Here is a 17,608-nt window from a genome sequence, read left to right on the forward strand (position 1 = left end):
ACACAATCCCCCTCCCACCTGCTCCCACACCCCCAGTCACCCAGCCAGCTCTGCAATCTGCAAGCCCACTCACCGAGGCCACTACTGCCATTACTCACCGCGGTAAACCACCCACCCTCACCGCTGGCAATCTATCTATCACAACACGCAAATTGACTACTGCTACTGGCACACATCACCGATTTGACCGACCGACCGCCAGTCCCGTGCTCCAAATAGCCCATCATCGACCGCCGCATTCCCGCTACCGCCATTGACAGCGCTTCCCTCCAAACCCGCACTTCATTTGGCAAGACTTCACGTCACGGTCGCCTCGTAAATCGCGACTTCATCAACTTCGACATTGCTGGTGGCCTGTCGTCTCTTGAACCGAGACCGCGTCAGTGACCACCTTCATCATTGTCGCGGGCGCAGAAAAGTGCCTCTGCGAACCTAGATTTGTAAACCCGACCAGCTTCATTTTGTGGGCAGCAATTGAGCGGGCGGTCGCATCACTTGGGCACGACCCGTGGTTGTTCCGAGACGAGCACAAAAACCCACAAACCTTGCCCCCTCTCCAAAAGAACCAGAAATTTCATCATCTACAAGAATAGATACTGGCTGCTGCCCGTCTCCGGGTTTGCCTGTTGACTGTGGGACGGAACTAAAAGGTGAGTTGCATGGAGTTGCCAACACATCACTGCATGCGCGCCTCCAATCGATTGCTACATAACCATTCCCACCCGACCCCATCCTCCAATAATCGCATCTGCGCTCTACCAGAGCCAATACTGATTCACACGCTGCTCAGTACGTAGTCAGTCAATCGAATCGCAGCTTACCTTCCTTCCGCGCCCTCGAATCATTCCTCTCAGACGCCCGCAACCCAAACAAATCCATTCCAGCCTGCGGCGCGTCGCATCAGAGCTTCGGGAAAGCTGGAGCAGCGCCAGAACGCGGCGGCGACAAACCACGACAGCAACGTCAACTGGCGGAGACAGCAGGGAAAGAGCTGGAAAAATAGCAGCCCGCGGCGTGACGTCGAAGTCAGGCATCCCCATCCCTCGCCACACTCTGCCTCCCTCGAGAGCAGAAGTGACAACTCATCAAAGCGCTAGACCCCAGCTTCTCCTGCAAAGAAGCCCAATCTGAGGCGAACTCAGCCCGGGTCTCGACGGTTGCAGCAACATCCCGGACCCTTTCTCGCCTCATTTGTTGGCCTGTCTTTGTCAATATAGTGAGTGGACCGCTGGGTTCGACTCCTTCGACATTTTCAGAACAAGTCTGTTCATCATCTGCTCTACCACCGACCAAGGTCAGTATTGGTGTTTGCCCGGCGATCCAGTGACCGCCGTGAGCTGCGCTAGCAACTAACGCAAGGCACCAGGCTCCAACCTGCCGCTGTTAGACCCTCCTATCAGAGTGTCGAGGCGCCGTGGTTGCAACATTTCAAGGCACAACAGCCCCCCAACAGCGCGTCTTAGCTATTCGACAGTCACCCGTTGCGGCCCTGCTCGACCTCTTAACTGCCCAGCTTAGACTCCGGAGACCTGCGTCTTTCCGTACGCGCGACAGCTGAGGCGACCCAGCAAGACCATCTCTGCGGGCCGAGAACCTTCTCTTTCTCTGCAGCCCTGAATCCATTATCAGCACTGAGCAAAGACGTTCCATCGTAGTGAAAGGCGTCTGCACAATGGAATACCCTCCTCAGTACCAGCAACACACCCAACACCCTCATATGCAGGGAGGTTACCAAACCTCGCCTCAGAGTGCCGGACCCGGCTCCCTTCAGTCTCCCTCCGGCCCTCAATCGCATATGCAATCACACAACCCCAATCAAGCCTCTCCCATCCTCCCTTCTCAGACCCAGAATCATTACCAGCCTCAGTCGGCTGGCGGTGTTCATCAATCCATTGCTTATCCGCAATATGGTGTTGGTACAGGTATGACACAAGGATATGGCATATCGCCGACTCAGGCCGCGGCCATGGCTACTGCGGCGGCATCAGGTTAGTCTATACCTCCATATTCTGGAGCACCTTGACAAGATTCATTTGGTTTCTAACACTTCCATCGTAGGACAAATGCCGCCCCTACCGTCCACTGTGAGCATGCCTCAAGCAGGACAATTGAATCAACAGAGACGCATGAGCCAACATATCACGAGTCCTCACGGCCAAGTCTCTCAGCCTGTCCTGAACCATAACATGCCTCGACAGTCTGTTCCCCCTACAATGCCTCCTCCCCAGCAACCTGTACAACCACCACAGGAGGAGATTGTGGCGGGAAGTGCAGAGGAATCTCCGCTGTATGTCAACGCGAAGCAATTCCACCGCATTCTGAAGCGCCGCGTGGCTCGACAGAAGCTTGAAGAGCAGCTGAGGCTCACCTCCAAGGGCCGAAAGCCATACCTTCACGAGTCGAGACACAATCACGCCATGCGACGACCTCGTGGTCCCGGAGGTCGGTTCTTGACTGCCGATGAGGTTGCGGCATTGGAGAAGAATCAAGGCGAGGGCACCGAGAATGGGACGCCCGCGACCAAAAAAGCCGATAACGTGTCTTCGGGCACCAAGAGAAAGGCTGGCCCTGCCGACAACGAAACCCCCGTCAAGAGATCCAAGCTCGCCAGTGAAAGTGCCGAAGAAGAGGATGACGATGATGGTGAGGAGGATACGGGCTGAGCCTGTCATCTTCCGAAAGCCACATTGGACATTCTTTTCCATCTTTCCTTTGTTTTGCATGTCAAGGTGGGAGGGGCCTGCCACTTTAGCAAGCGTTGTTTCGTCTGAGGGTGGGAGAGAAGCATCGTCTGGGTGGGAGGTCTTTTGGATTTGAATGACTTGCTGGTCTCGCAGGGATAATCCGTTGATCGCCCTTTTCCTTTGTCCACCAATATCAAACATTACAGAGTACGGGCTCACGCCAGGACACGCCAAACTTATCGTCACAAGCTGATGAACTTGCATTCTCAATCTGCCTCCAACCCTATGAGATTGGCGGCAAAACTGCCGTCTTCTTGTCCACCACCACCACAATAACCCGACCGCCGCGACGACCAGCCGTCTATTGCAAGATACCCGCATTGTCTTCGACCAAACACCTGTCGCTTCCGAATGCAATTTGCTTTTCGCTTTGGTTTACCAACCCAGACTTTTCTTTTTGCTAAACAACCATGGACAGACTTTGGCGTCGGAAGTAATATATGTCGAATCGACCTTGGGATGTCGACGAAGGTGGCAGCAGGCTTTGTGGCCCTTGCAAGTCGACTCGAGTGCTTGCACCGATCACCCGACTCTGTAAGGGGCACAGACCAACCCACCGGAAGTCGAAGCTGGGGATTCTAGAAACAAAGGACTCACCTCACCGTGAAAAGGGACAAGGCAGATAAGCGACACAGTATGGGAAATCGGAGGGAATTTGAGCCTTTTTGCACTGCGAACACCGGATGGGAGGATACATTGGGCACAAGAGAACAACCGAAGTGCACGCGCACAACCAATGGACGGCATCATTTTCTTTCTCTGCTTCGACCACAGGTTCGTGTTCATCGACTGAGCCGAACCTTTTTTTAGTATCGACAATCCTTTTATTACTCCCTCCCACATATCATCATTGACGATCGTTGAACGAACCCGCCCGACGAATCTCCTTGTGCAAATCTGTGTTTGTGTGTTCGAGATGTATTTTGAACAGATTGCCTCTGCATGCTTGGTTTGGTGGAAATCACAGGGACGGGAACTTGGGAACAAATGACAGGCAGGAAAGAGGAGCATTACGCAACAGGGCTGGGACACCTGGGCTATGAGATCAAGGGTGAGGAATGAACTAGGCTGGGCTTGGTTGAGGTAGCAGAGGGTAGAGAGTGCTGCCCGGTGCAGTGAAGAGCGTGCTGCTGTCATGGGGAACGAGGATCATTCTGCTTCTGGTCTTGCCCTTTGCATTCCGAGCCACGGCCAAGTTCTCTCGAGGAGACTCACCATGACAATGGAAGAGAAGGGCGAGAGCGAGGACAGGGGGATAGCCTGCGTTGCCTGCATTGGAGTGGATGGAGGATGATGACGATGAGCATGGAACTGTCAGTGACTGTACAGATCGGATCGGATCGGATATGGGGCTGGATGCTCGCTCTCGTGAGGTAGTGTCAGTCAATGTTCTGGTTTTTTCCTTTCCCCCTTTACTAGCTGAGCTACGAGAAATTCTTGTCAAATCAATATATGCCTTTTTAATAGCCCCCTGCCTACCGGCCTGCCGGCCTGCCGGCCTGCCAGCTTGCAAGCCATGTACAGTATGTACACACGGTGTTCACGCCCGTCGCTGAATGTCCCATCATGTCCAGTCCCAATCTACAGCAGCACCAGTAATAGTCCTCGTCGTCCGCGTTGCGCATGTTTCGCCACTCACACCCATGAAGTGTGTCTATCTGTACGGAGTAAAGAGTCCACTGTGTACTCTATATCTAGCGTGGACTCTAGTCTACTGACTGTCTGTAGCTTCCAAGGATTTTTCTCTTTCTAACCATTTCTAGATCTGTGCTGTCTAGTAGTCTGTCTGTATGTCTGTATGTCTGTCTGTCTGTCTGACTGACTTCTGTCTGGTGAAAAATGCCGCCCTATACCGGTGCTATGCTGACAGGAAAAGAAAGTCGAATGCAAGCTCTTGCCTCCCCTTCCGCTTCCTCTTCCTTTCATCCAGAACAATGCAGTTCAGAGGGTGGACCCCTTTAGAAAAAGCAAAAAAGGTCCGCTGGTACCATAAAAGACAGAGTCGTCCTCCAGCTATTGATGGTTTGCAGTTCAACGATCCATTCAACCAAAACCCTTCACAACCCTCCACCGCTTGCTGAGTGAATCGCCTAACAGGGCATGCACCCGGGGTGATGCGATGTGTCTCATGCAATGCCTCAGCGAAGCGACGGTGAAGTGGATGGAGTTCGTAGCAATACGTATGTTTCTCATATGTTAGTCGTGTGATGTAGCATTTGTAGTTGTCTTCAAAGCTGGTCGCCAGTAGATTGTAGGTCACCGCGATTGAAGTTTGACCCCGTTGTCATGACTGACCCTTTCCACCTGTTGCAAAAGCCTGCGTGACAGATCAAATGGGCCAGACTCAGAAGACCCAGTCCTCGTCGACAGACTTGATGGCCCATTCGAACTTCTCACGCAAAGTCTTGGAGAAGAACTTCTCGATGGGCACGTTGAATTTCTTGCTGAAAACCACCGTCAACCGTGGATCGATGTAGTTCTGCGAGAAAGGTGTGGGTTAGCCAGCCTGATGCCAACGTGGTCTGGAAATTGGTGTCGTGCAGAACTTACAATCTTCGAAGTTCCCAATGCCACCTCTTTATTGTTCTCCTTGTCCTCTGCCTGGACGGCCATGGTAGCAATCCTTGTGTCAATCTTTTTGACCTGCTCTTCAAACTTCTCGACATTCGGAGACTTTCCTTCCGCCTCGACCTTCTTCGTCTTGTTCTCCTTCTGGAACTTCTTCTCCAGATCCTTGACCGCCTTCAGGCGTTCTTCGAGCTCCTTCGGCTTCATCTCTTTCTCACCTTCCGATTTGAGTTTCTCATTCTCCTTCTCGAATTTCTTGGTGATCTTAACCTTCTCTTGTTCAACCAAGAAGGCCTGATGTTCTTGAATCCAGGCCTCATCCAGGTCGTCTGGCAGCTCAAAATACTCTGCACCCTTCTTCTTCTTGATCTTTGAATCGATATCGAGCATCATTTGTTTGATTCGCCATTGCTGGTACTTGAGTCCTTTGATTCGGTCGCCCAACTTCTCCATCTGACCCGCATGTCCGGCTGCAACGGTTCGCTTATGGTTGCAGAGAATAGCAACTTTTCGATTCGCGTCGTTGTAATCCTTGATCTTCTCGGCTATTGAACCTTCAGATTTCATCTCGGAAAGTAGCTTGGCCATTGTGAAAGACGCGTTATAGGTACGGAAGACCTTGGCAGTCAAGCCTGGCATGTAGTTCTTCAGGTGGTTGTTGAGTTGAGTCGTAGTCAGCCTGTCAAAGATGTCGTCTCCCTCACTCTTGGGTGGCTTCTTGAAAATTTTGAGATTCTTGAAGACCTGGGCGTCCACCTCGAACTCTTCGTGGAAGCGAATGCTGTCTTTCCCCAAGAAGTCGAAGATGACCGTGTTAGGAGCCCGCAAAGTAATGTGCTCATATTTCAGAGAACAGCAACCGACGGTGTCAGCCTCGTCGTCCCCTTTCTCATTACCAGCACGAAGGGCAAACTGATCGATGAGGTACATGGCAGTTGCTTTTTGTCGATCGGCCATTAATTCCGACTTGAGTTCCTTCCGGTAATCTTTGCGAATTCGATCAATGTGCTTCTTGAGTTCACGGGCCTTCTCAAACTTCTTGTAGTCGCTCTGGCCCTTGACATCCGAGTTTGCAGCCAGCATGACATACTTGTAGTTGCCGTTGATGTTCTCCTGCCACATGGCCAGCCATGTCCCTTGCTTGTCGTGTTTGATTTCTTTCCAGCTGTGACCCTCTGGCGGAACGGGAACGGTGGCTTCTTTACCAATGTTGATGGTGACCTGTTCAGGCATGACTCTCGTCTTGACTTTGCCGGTTTTGGGATGATCACCTCGGCCGCGGAAAAGTCCAGGAGGTTCGACTCGGAAGTTGCCAACCTTTTGTTTCTTGCCATCCCAGAGACAGTACATGTACGGGGCTTCGGCTTTGTCTTTTGCTTCTTTGATGGCTTTCTTCTCCTCTTTTGACAGCGCCTTCTTCGCTGCCCTTTCGGCTTCGTAGTGGTCGAAGATGGGCCTGAAGTCGCATTTTGCAAATTCTTTGATCTCCACCTTCTCCCCATTTCTGTTCTTTGCGCCGCCGGTCTTCTTCAGAATGTCCTTAAAATCACTGAAGAAGTTTTTCTGGAACGTTGGATTCTCCACATTGTGCGTCGAGTTGAGCATGCCGCCGAAGAATCCGGCTACCTCCTCTGCATCAGGATGGAGGGTGATAGGCTGACCGTCGTATTTCATCTTGACTTGCGGAGGAAGTGGTTGATAGGGAGGTGGGAAGACAACGCCGTTGTGCTGCAAAGTCTCCCACTTGTTTGTTCCATCACCCTTGGTCGGATCTTCCCACCATTTGACTTCGTCCTCTTCATCCTCTTCGTCGTCAGGATCGGCACTCTCTTCCTTTTTGACTGCCTTGGACTTCTTCGCGGGTGAGGGAGCTTCTACTTTGACCTTTTTAGCGGTTTTGGACGGTTCGGCCTTTATTTTCTTGGTAGTAGCTGCAGGTGCCCGCTTCGATAGAGGCTTGTCATCGTCACTGGATTCCTCCTGTTTTACCCTCTTTGCCGGGACAGGCCTTCTGACAGCCTTTCCAGCCTCCTTCTTCTCCTCCCTTCGAATCTGCTTCGCTTCCTTCTCTGCTGCTTTCTCTATTTTCTGCTTTTGTTTGGCCAGCTTCTGGCCAAGAGGCACGTCTGAGTCTGACTCTTCACCAATTTGATGAGCTGAGACTCGAGGAGGCTTCTGGACAACTTTGCCATTTGCCTTGGCCTTGGATATGAGAGGGGCATCGTCAGAATCTGATTCGACAGCAGCTAATGTCTTTCTCTTTTTGCTCTGCGTCCAAGTCAGCCCAGATGATCTCTCAGAAGGCATATTCTGGGATTGAAGGGGTCGCATACCAATGGTAGGTCGTCGTCGCTGCTTTCTGGCTCGGCATAAGATGGTCGCGTGAGGCTCTCCCTGATCTTACGTTTTGCCGCAGCGACGCCGTTAGGGGTGTTGTCTTTGTTTCCGGGTGGTGATAGTTCTTCAACCTTGACCTCACCGTTTGCCATCGAAATACCCGGCACGACTTCGCCATTGGTGGGGATCTGACGATCCATTGCAGCGTCGAGTGAGAATGGGATTTTGGAGGAAGACAGACGAGGTGCGACTGCTTGTAACGTTAGTGAGAAACCAAAGTTGAGAGGCAGATGATATAAATTTGGAGCAGGCAACGCAAACGAGGATGCCTTGTGTCGTCGATTGTGGAAGGGAGAGCGTACCTCCGTTTGTGCCGTTTGGCCTCCTTGAACCCGCGAGGGGCATATCGTCGTCGGAAGAATCCATGGTGCGCGTGAGAGAAGAGATGGGGCGCAGAGGCCTCGCGAAGGCAAGTTGTAGAGATTGACGGACTGATAATAGAGGTGGACGGCAACAGGAACGAGAGGCGATGGGTTGAAGTGAGTTCCAGAACGCGCCTCGGAAACTCGGAATGGTGGGCGAGACCACGAGAGCAACAATGGGGACCGTGCCTGTTGCTGGTATGGAAGGGAGGCGACTGCGGGAGGCGTGTCAATGAGAAATGACTGAACGGAGGGTGACTTGGTGTAAGAGAAAGACAAAGAGGGAAGAAGAAAGAAGAAGAAGAAGTGAAGGAATGGGCGAGGCCCAGGAGGAAAATGAAAATAGAAGAGGGAAAGTCAGAGGCTCCAGAGCGCAGTCCAGTAGTAGGTAGTAGGTAGCAGTCCACCCGACTCAGGCGATTCGTGAGGCCGTTCTAGAGGAAGAGGAAGGGCGAGAAAGGATCCCCATCCCCTTCTGCCCACTCACGTGCAACTCCGATTCCGAAGTATCGACGATTTTATGGCCAAACCGCACTAGGCCAGCAAAGGCTAGCGCGTTCTTCCCACCCGGCGAGCTCTGATCGGAACCTCAGTTTGTTCATTGACCAGCTGCCCTCGCACCCACCGAATCTCCTCTCCCTCACCATCCAGACCATCTTCCATCACTGCTCTCTCACGGCCTCGTGGTCAGCCAAGTCTCGCCATGATGCTGTCCAGAGCTGTGAGACCCGCCCTCGTGGCTGGCAATGCCGCCCTTGCCAAGTGAGTTGACTGCAAAATCTCAGGAGCTTGAATCACGCAACTGATCGATCCATCATCAGGACGGCTGTTCCTCAAGTCGCCGGTTATGCGACGCTGCGAGAAATTGAGAGTATGGTATCGGCGGCAGGAAGCTCTGTTGCGGTCGCTAACCACTCGCAGGTCGCCTCAAGTCCATCCGAAACATCGAAAAGATCACAAAGACCATGAAAATCGTTGCCTCGACCAAGCTCACTCGTGCGCAAAAGGCCATGGTCGATTCCCGATCCTATGGTAAAACGTCAAACAAGGTCTTTGAAGAGGCGGAGACGAAGCCATTGGAGGAGAAGAAGACACTGGTGGTCGTTGCAAGCTCCGACAAGGGCCTCTGCGGTGGTATCCATTCCGGACTGTCGCGCTACACCCGTCGAATGCTCGAAAAGGATCCAAATCTTGACATTGTTATTATCGGGGAAAAGTGCAAGGCCCAAATCGGTCGATCCAACCCCAGGAATGTGTTGTTGAGCTTCGCTGGTATCGGGAGAGATGTCCCTACCTTCGCCGACGCCCAAGCCATTGCCGACCAACTCGTCCTGCTTCCGGAAGAATATGCAAGCATCAAGATCCTCTACAACAAGTTCATCAATGCCCAGAGCTATGAACCTGTCATGGTTGAAGCATATTCCGAGGAGGCCATTACTCAATCTCCCAATTTCGCCGCCTTTGAGATTGACGACGAAGTTCTCGCCAACCTCCGAGAATATTCCCTAGCCAACTCTCTCTACTGGGCTCTTGCTGAAGGCCATGCTTGTGAGCAATCCGCCAGGAGAAATGCCATGGATGTGAGTGGTCTTGTGACATCTGACCTTGACATGTGCGCTGACGAGGTCTCCACAGAACGCGTCCAAGAACGCCGGAGACATGATCGGCAAATTTACCATCTTGTACAACAGAACCCGACAAGCCGTCATTACCGGAGAATTGGTCGAAATCATCACGGGTGCCACGGCCTCAGAAGACATGTAGGCTTCGTTTCAAAAGAGAAAGTTGTACATAACTGCCAAACCGCAATTTTTACCGCTGTTGAAGAAGACTTCTGGCCATTTTACGTTCATTTCTGGTGTTGTTGAGCATCTTCTCCTTCTTGTGCTTTTTGTGAAGTTCTTTGCTCTCCTTACCTTCCTGCAGCGTGGCGTGCTCATTGGACACTGCCTCAAAGCTTTGTTGCCTTGTTGCGACCTCACGGGCATCCTTTGTCTACGACTGCCTCGGTGGAATCCCAAATTTACCATTCCTGCATAAGCCTTCTGCAACTAATCGGTCTTTCAAGCCGAAAAGTGTCGCGACATTGCGGAAGATGACAGATCGTCCCATGGTTTTCGAGTGCATTCTCAGTTATTTGAAAACTAGCGGACATCCGGGCGACAAGACTATCCCCCTTTCAAAATGGGAAGAGATCTATCTTGTCGGACAATGCCAACGAGGGTGGACCAGGATCTCCGTCGTCTTCATGTAAGGCTCTGGTCTGATTAAGCACATCAGAGTGGCTCGTCTCGACATCTCGTCCACCACTGATCAATCTCCACCCTGACAATTACACTTATCTCTCCACGTTGTTCTCTGTCGGCTGAGAATGTGCAACTGCCTTCATAGGAGGGTAGACAATACTTACTGCCTTGTTATCGCACAGGCAGCGAATTGCCTCCGAAGGGGCAGTGTCGAGCATAATGTCTCGTATCATGAATGTATTGCTTCCCCAGCTTTTCGCCTCCAGTCAAAGACCGTGACTTTTATATGCTCCGTCCTCTGCTCATGGCAGCTTCTGACCACCCGTACCAATCAGCCTGCAACAGAAACATTTCAACATTTTCCCCATCTTCAACTCGTCTTCTATCTTCTCCGATAGCTCTTCTTGGACGCGCACCATGCCCTTCCGAATTCCAGCAAACTATCGCATCCCACAGAAGCGAAAGTCCCAGGTCCCGCATTACGTATCTAGGGTACGGATGGGAGAAGCCATCGCCTACCCTCGAGGCCACATTGCCCTTCACGAACTGGACAGGTGGATTCTTGACCGGGGCAACGACACCGATGTAGATTGTTTGCTGAATGTCGTGAGGCCGCCGCGCAGAGACCCTGCAGCAATGTCCGAGACCACTTACTATGTCACGTATTTCCAGCGGCGACTTGACGACATGGAGCGTCAGGGCTCTACAGGCCGTGCTGCGACCTTCTTCATACTCTCACTCGATTCCACACTCCATGCGATGGAGCAATATCGCCATGAGGGCAGCCGAGCTTTCAAGGAAGTGCAGGTCACAGAGCTCCTCAAGCATGCAGACGAGGTCTGCCAACAAATCAAGGCCGACCCAGAGTATGTGGTCATGCGGTACGCCAAGTGGGAGCAAGCCCTGACAGTCGCCTACAATTCCTATCGCATGGCATTCTTGGCCATGGTCCCCTCGGGCCCCGAGCAAGACAACATGGTGCCGCTTGTGTTAACACCCATGGAGCTTTTCATCCGCGGGTTTCTTCTCATGGTGGGTCTCCTCATGGGTATAGTTGTGGTGTTGACTTGACTTTGCCTGGTGCTGGATTCCTGAATTCTGATTGCCTGTCCTCCTTGCAGTCTTTGACTCTTTGACGAGCTGCGTGCTTTGTCTGTCGGATGAGACAAGGTCAGTGTATGAGCGAATGGAAGGGCTACAAAGGCGCCTGGAGCGTCTCTGCCAGATCTGTGGTAGGTCTCATATCTAGGTAACGGAATCCAACAAAGAGGAAAGGGGGGAAAAAGGGTTAAACCCCATCAAAATGATATGAATTTCCCTTTCGCAAGCGAGTATTTAGTGCGTTCTGACTCCTTATTGCCCTGGTAAAAATCGAGACAAATCTTGATTGAGGCTTTCAACAAGTCTCGCCTCCTATAATGACTCAGCCTTGCGGCCCGCCATGAGCTCGAGAGAGGCTCCGCCTTTGAGACGATAGAATCTTTATGCAAACTCCTTTTCTGTTTCTGCTCGATCTTTCTTGGTCCTGTTTGTCCAACTCCTTTCAACTCGCCTCGTCTCTTCGCAGTGTCTTGAAAAGGCGAACAGACAGCCTTTCATTGTTCGGACAAGAGCTTGAAGGTTTTGTCATGTTTGACATGGCAGCCCGACCGAGCAAACATCTCCTCCCCAGATTTTTCACCTCTCTCTCAAAATGGCCTTGTTGATGATGGCCATGTTTCACTCTTCATCTTCATCTTCCGCTTCATCCGCTCCAGTGTCGCCTTTTGGCAAAACGGACATCTATCTTGGTCGATCTTCGCTCATCGAAACCGTCCTTATTACCAGCCAGCCATGAACGACGCCGGTCCCGATACTCCCTCCAAGCCTTACGTTGTGCCACAGCTGAGACAACACACTCCCGCCAGGAAGAATGGCCGTGCCACAGAGCTTCTAACCCGGTTCGACGTGCTGCGCTCGGCCGCCAACGCTGCATCCCGCAACCTCGGGACCACGCCAGCTCTGAGCAGCATTCTCGAATCACCTCCATACCCTCCAGGCAATCATCCGGACATGGCACATCTCGCCGAAGAGACCCCGCTCGCTGCCGAGTCTGGGGGGTGGCAATGCGCTTCGATACACGACTGCTCATCATCCCCCTCCTTTCCAATCCCTGCACATTTGCAGCATCCGATCGTTGCCTTCAAGAAACTCCTGCCCGAGAGTCTCCTAGGAGGCGATCCAGACGTGTACCTTGTCTACTTCCAAGAACAGCTCATGTTGCAGACGATGGAGCTGACACTTGCGGCGAGGCGGGAAAACCTACCTCGCCATCTCGACCCTCCACTTGTCTACCTCACGGCTTTGGCCAATACGGTCGATAAAGTCAAGCAGCCGCAACGATATGCCGCGAAGGTGACGCGAGCAAGGAAACGTGAACAGATCCAGAAACTTCTTGATGCTCTCGAGAAAGGATTCGGGGGGTTGTTGGAGGTCGACGATTCAGCCGGTCAAGACAAGGTACTGGATGAAAACGACGACGGGTTCAATGATCTTATCACCACCTACGACTCTGATCTTCGAAGGCAGCTCGAGGCGTTGAAGCCGCGCATGGTGGGATGTCGCTTCACTTTGGGAGTGGTCGTGCTCGTGGTCGGTGTATTGGCCATGTTGATCCACTCCAGGTCTTTGTACTGACGAATTGTTTGGTCTTTGTCGGCAATGGCATTGGGGGATCATCATCTCCATCGAAAGGCTGAGGGCCGTGTTGGATTGGGAATCTAGGATGGTATGAGAGAGAGTGCTGTAGGCGAGATGGAATTTGTGAAAGACTCATGTGCGCAGGCGTGCAAGAGAAGTCACGGTTGAGCAGGCAAAAAGGATCGCGCGGTCGCTGGCTCCCCTTTGGAAACAGTGGGCGAGAATGCGTTGGATAGGTATGTAGTGTGCAGCCAATTTCACAACTCTTCTGGGAGAGCGTTTTGTCATCAATTCGGGTTGGGGAGAAGGACTCATGCATATCTCACACCTCTTGAGTTTTGAGTATGGCTTCCATTGAGGCAGTTCTACCTGCCGCCATCAGTGATATCCCTCTCGTGTTGTTTCCTCCACATCTCCAACCAAAAGTCTCCCTTTCTTTTGCTCCGCCTCTGTGCCACTTCGAGCAGCCGAGCAAGAACCCATCTCGGTTCGTCCTCCATGCTCATCAGGGGGCTTTCCTGCCCAAGCCAACTCCATTTCTGGTCGTCCTTTTCCCTCAACGGAGCAGCAACATCCACCTCGTGCTCCCATGGGTTCCTGTGGCCGGGCGTCATCGATTCGTCCTCGTAGATGAGCTTCAAGAACCACGCCCATTCCTCGTAGCTGTATTTCCTCGGTGGCTGAGCGTCGAGATGTTGCACGACGTTCTGCATCTCACGTAAGAGGATGTGTAGTCTGTATGCAGACAACAGTGCCTGGGCTTCTTTCTCGTCTTCTGGCTTCGAGTCTGGTTCAGAAGCATTGTTGTTCTGTTCCCGCCCGCCCAGCGCCTGGATTGCCTTGGCAATGTTCTGATCTTCAAAGTCCTTCTCGACAGCGGACTCGTCATCCATGAATCCGGGGGGCTTTGCTTCCTGGAAAGCACCTTCGCGGTTCCGCTTTTTCTCCGCTGCTGCTTTTGCACCTCTCAGGATACTCAAACTTTCAGGGGCGTGCTTGCTGAGCCATAAGGTGGTAGAAGCCACGAGATCGGAGATGGTGTCTCCAATCGCACCAATCAGGACGGTCAATGTAGGGAGTGCAATCAAGGACCAGAAGACAAAAGCAGGTTTGCCGGAATTGGTTTGAGGATAAAAGTCGCCATACCCAATCGTCAAAAGGGCCACATAGGTGAAGTACAAGGCCTCAAAGTACGACCAGTTTTGTCCGCCAGTGGCTGACTCTGCTTGCCAGAAAACCACTGCGCCAATGAACCATAAAACTAAAAAGGACGAGCCAGAAATCGATAGGGCGATCAGCCGGTTGGCACGAGCCGCCCGTCTTTGGACGTCACGCATTGTTTCGAACTCCAGCTTGCGGCGATCGAGTTCCGGCACAGAAGGATCTGCATCCGCGAGCTTGCCAGTCTTTTCTTTGCCTGACTTGAGCACTTTTCGACGTGCTTTCTCGACCGTCCGAGTAGAGATTTTGCGAGAGCCAGATTCGAGGATCAGCGTGCGGATGGAAGCGATTATCAGACCGACGAAGAGAATACCGCCAACGGCCATTGGGAAAAACAACGATCTCCCCAAGTGAGTGACGGGATGGTAGTCTCCGAACCCAATCGTGAAGAGAGTTACGTTGACAAAGTAGACGGCATCAAGGAAATCCCAGTTCTCTATTCGAGAGTAGACGGCCCCTGCGGCGAGCAAGTAGCTCAGGAAGAGGATAGTTTGGAGCATGAGCGAGCGTTGAGACATGGTCAATTTGAATGATCGGCTGAATGGTGGTGCTCTGTAATGCAGGGTAATGTGAGTAAGCAGGAGCATCGAAGCGAGGACGAAGTAGATAATGCAAGCGAAAATGGCGTAGTAGAATGCTTGCGAATATGTTGCCAAAGTGTTGGCCGCCAGTGGCAATTGTGCCGGGGTTGCTGCAACCAGACCCAGCAGGAGCAGAGAACTTGCATACCAGCCAGCAATGGTGATGGGGGAGGCTCGTCGATGTGAGATTCGATCCATCATTTGGGCTAGCAGCGCTAGATTCGCAAGGATGGCGATGGCCAGGCTGACAGCGTTCACGGCTAGAAGCCATCCTGGATCCGAGATGTGTGTGCCCTCTGACTCTGTGGAACTCGGGCTGACATTTGTCCGCCAGTCAATCGCAAGGGCGCAGATATTGAAGGTTGAGGCCAAGGGTCCGAACGTGCCAGCAATGAGTGGAAAGAGAGTTGACAGAATCCACCAACTTATGGGAGCCTGGGAGATTTGATGAGTCTCTTGATGAGGCATGATTTGAGCGCCAAAAAGCCATCGGGCAATGTGTTAGAGCGAACAGAGCGTAAATGAACTCACATTGAAATCCGTCACGGCATCTTCCTCGTCTTCGTGAATGTATTGCTTTGCTTGGTCAGGCCTGGGGATATTTATTATGCCATTTGGCAGCGGCATATTGGAATGGTGGCCACCACCACCACCACCGATGTCAGCGTGCACATTGCCAGCCCTTTGCTCGTCCATCTTTTTGGGTGATCGGGGTCTCAGACGACAGAGACTGTAGACTGGAAGAAATCACAGGGAAATAATATCATCAAGGGGGGACGCGTAAAGCTGGCACCGCCAATGTCGTCATTTTCCCAAATTGCAGAGCCTTGTGGATGATCGTCGCTTGAGAGGAGACAGCCTCGTGGCAAGTCGCCCCTGGGCCGCTTCCGACACGACATACCACCCAGAAGCCATGGCGGATTGTCAAAGGATCTTGATTGCATTCGTACTGGGACTCGCTAGGCCTTGAGCATGTCCATCTGCGATGATAGATGGTGGTGAACCGTGCGTTGGTCGAAGTTTGAAAAGACAAAAGATTCACACAGTCACGTGCCGAGGATCCCAGAGTGGCTACGTCATAGAATACCGCTGTTCACGTGACTACAACGCCTTTCCTATCTCGGCGTATCAATACAGATATTACCCCTTTCGCTCTTCCAACCTCATTCTCACACTCTCAGCTCCCCTCTTTGTCTGTAAGCTGTGCGAACCTCGTCTCTGTGAACATTCAGCCGTTGAACTCAAGTCATACTCCCTTGTCTAACAATGTGATAGAAAATGCGGACATCTAGCTCTGTCGCTGAGCCGCACAACAGCTCCTGGCACACAGCCTTGTGCTGGCATTTCATCTCACTCGGCACAATGCTTGCGTCTCTATTTAAGTGGCTTCTGCTAGATTTCTTGATCATTCACTCGCATTAATGTTAAAGACTCCCGTCCCTGACCTTTTCGCTGGTTTTGTATCCGTATGCTTCATAGTTTGTGTCCCATCTCGTGCTTTTCGATCACGTTACCACAACTCCCCTTCACTACCGTCCTGTTCTGTTCTGCACTGTTTTGTCTAGCTACGCGTCGACACTTCACTTCAACTTGCGTTGCTGTTACAACCACATGTTAGGCTGTTATCGATTACAAGACGCGATACTAGGCACCAAGGCAGGGCTCCCCTCGCGTTATTATATATATCTCCTCTCCCCCCTCCCCTTCCATATTTGATGTTTCCTCCACCCACTTTCCCATTATCCAAAGAAAAGATCTTTACTTCGCTTTGCACCTCTCACACCTTTCATCAGACGTTGGTATTACAACCTCTGCCCTAATATTCTCGGACCAACTATCAACACGTCCACATCATCCACCCTTCTGTGCGCGTGTTCCCGGACCAACTGTCAACATGTCTTCATCGGAAGTCGTCCAGTTCATCGTCACTGTACGTGAACAGACGTCCAAGCTCATTGCTGAGCTCCCTGATCAGCCCTTGACACTCCCAGAGACGCCACCCATGATTACCGTAAGTCCTACTCTGTCCTGCAAAGGTCTGCTGGACATGTTTACTGTCCCTGAGCTTCACAGCCTTGTCCCCCTTCCTTCCTTCTTCGTTGTGTTATCAACAAGAACACTAACTTGACAAACTCAATAGAATGGCGACGGACTCTACGAGGCAAATCTACGACTTGTTCTCCGTTACTTGAAACACGTCAACAAAGAGTCCAAACGTCAAGGCGCCCTTGACTCTTCCATCAAAGTCTCGCAGCACTGTGCTATGATCAAACAACTTCATGACATGGACGGTTGGCCAGCAAAGATGTCCCTACCTTTTGAAATCCCCAAGGGCATCAAGGAAGTTGCGCAGAAAGTCTCCACGGCAGAAGAATTGAGACTGTCATTGAATGCAGCTTGGCCGACCACTTACACCGACACATCTGCAGCAAATGCAAGCACCAATGCCGCTTCGGCTCTCCCAGTCGCTTCTTCGAACACTGGAGCAACCAAGGCCCCGTCAAAGGCCCGTCCCCAGCACGTCATACAAGCTATCTGGGCAAATCACCTCAATAGGCGCGAACGAAAGACTGTTGCTCCTTTGACCACCACGGCGAAAGGTCCTGTTTCTGACACAACTATCGCAGCCGAGCTTGTCGAAAATGAACAAGTCATCACCACTGAAGATAAAGACACCATCTCAACCGAGGCTTGCACAAAAGAGACCACCAGTGCTGAAGCCGCCAGTGTTGTTGAAGCCGCCAGTGTTGTTGAAGCCGCCAGTGTTGTTGAAGCCGCCAGTGTTGTTGAAGCCGCCAGTGTTGTTGAAG

The 17,608-nt window shown here is 52.0% G+C and overlaps 7 protein-coding genes across 7 annotated transcripts; 5 read left to right on the forward strand and 2 right to left on the reverse strand.

Moving 5' to 3' along the window:
• Window positions 1-1,672: 1,672 nt before the first annotated feature.
• Window positions 1,673-2,663, forward strand: Z520_11218 (transcriptional activator hap2; the record flags this gene model as incomplete). Its single annotated transcript, XM_016781707.1, has 2 exons — window positions 1,673-1,988; window positions 2,059-2,663. 2 exons carry the CDS (start codon window positions 1,673-1,675, stop codon window positions 2,661-2,663), a joined length of 921 nt encoding a protein of 306 aa, XP_016627284.1.
• Window positions 2,664-5,088: 2,425 nt separating this feature from the next.
• Z520_11219 (uncharacterized protein) lies at window positions 5,089-8,075 on the reverse strand (the record flags this gene model as incomplete). Its single annotated transcript, XM_016781708.1, has 4 exons — window positions 5,089-5,223; window positions 5,295-7,580; window positions 7,646-7,899; window positions 8,012-8,075. 4 exons carry the CDS (start codon window positions 8,073-8,075, stop codon window positions 5,089-5,091), a joined length of 2,739 nt encoding a protein of 912 aa, XP_016627285.1.
• A 702-nt stretch (window positions 8,076-8,777) lies between these two features.
• Window positions 8,778-9,835, forward strand: Z520_11220 (uncharacterized protein; the record flags this gene model as incomplete). Its single annotated transcript, XM_016781709.1, has 4 exons — window positions 8,778-8,833; window positions 8,893-8,942; window positions 8,993-9,651; window positions 9,707-9,835. 4 exons carry the CDS (start codon window positions 8,778-8,780, stop codon window positions 9,833-9,835), a joined length of 894 nt encoding a protein of 297 aa, XP_016627286.1.
• An 899-nt stretch (window positions 9,836-10,734) lies between these two features.
• On the forward strand, window positions 10,735-11,388 carry Z520_11221 (uncharacterized protein; the record flags this gene model as incomplete). The annotated part of the gene is made up of 1 exon (XM_016781710.1): window positions 10,735-11,388. One exon carries the CDS (start codon window positions 10,735-10,737, stop codon window positions 11,386-11,388), a length of 654 nt encoding a protein of 217 aa, XP_016627287.1.
• A 762-nt stretch (window positions 11,389-12,150) lies between these two features.
• Z520_11222 (uncharacterized protein) lies at window positions 12,151-12,993 on the forward strand (the record flags this gene model as incomplete). The annotated part of the gene is made up of 1 exon (XM_016781711.1): window positions 12,151-12,993. One exon carries the CDS (start codon window positions 12,151-12,153, stop codon window positions 12,991-12,993), a length of 843 nt encoding a protein of 280 aa, XP_016627288.1.
• A 368-nt stretch (window positions 12,994-13,361) lies between these two features.
• Window positions 13,362-15,266, reverse strand: Z520_11223 (uncharacterized protein; the record flags this gene model as incomplete). The annotated part of the gene is made up of 1 exon (XM_016781712.1): window positions 13,362-15,266. The coding sequence occupies one exon, from the start codon at window positions 15,264-15,266 to the stop codon at window positions 13,362-13,364; it is 1,905 nt and encodes a 634-aa protein (XP_016627289.1).
• A 1,426-nt stretch (window positions 15,267-16,692) lies between these two features.
• Z520_11224 (uncharacterized protein) lies at window positions 16,693-17,598 on the forward strand (the record flags this gene model as incomplete). Its single annotated transcript, XM_016781713.1, has 2 exons — window positions 16,693-16,809; window positions 16,939-17,598. Coding segments are annotated over 2 exons (777 nt in total), but the record flags the coding sequence as incomplete, so codon positions are not given.
• Between the last annotated feature and the right edge of the window lie 10 nt (window positions 17,599-17,608).

This window comes from Fonsecaea multimorphosa (assembly GCF_000836435.1).
Source record: "Fonsecaea multimorphosa CBS 102226 unplaced genomic scaffold supercont1.36, whole genome shotgun sequence".
NCBI classification, from domain to species: domain Eukaryota; kingdom Fungi; phylum Ascomycota; class Eurotiomycetes; order Chaetothyriales; family Herpotrichiellaceae; genus Fonsecaea; species Fonsecaea multimorphosa.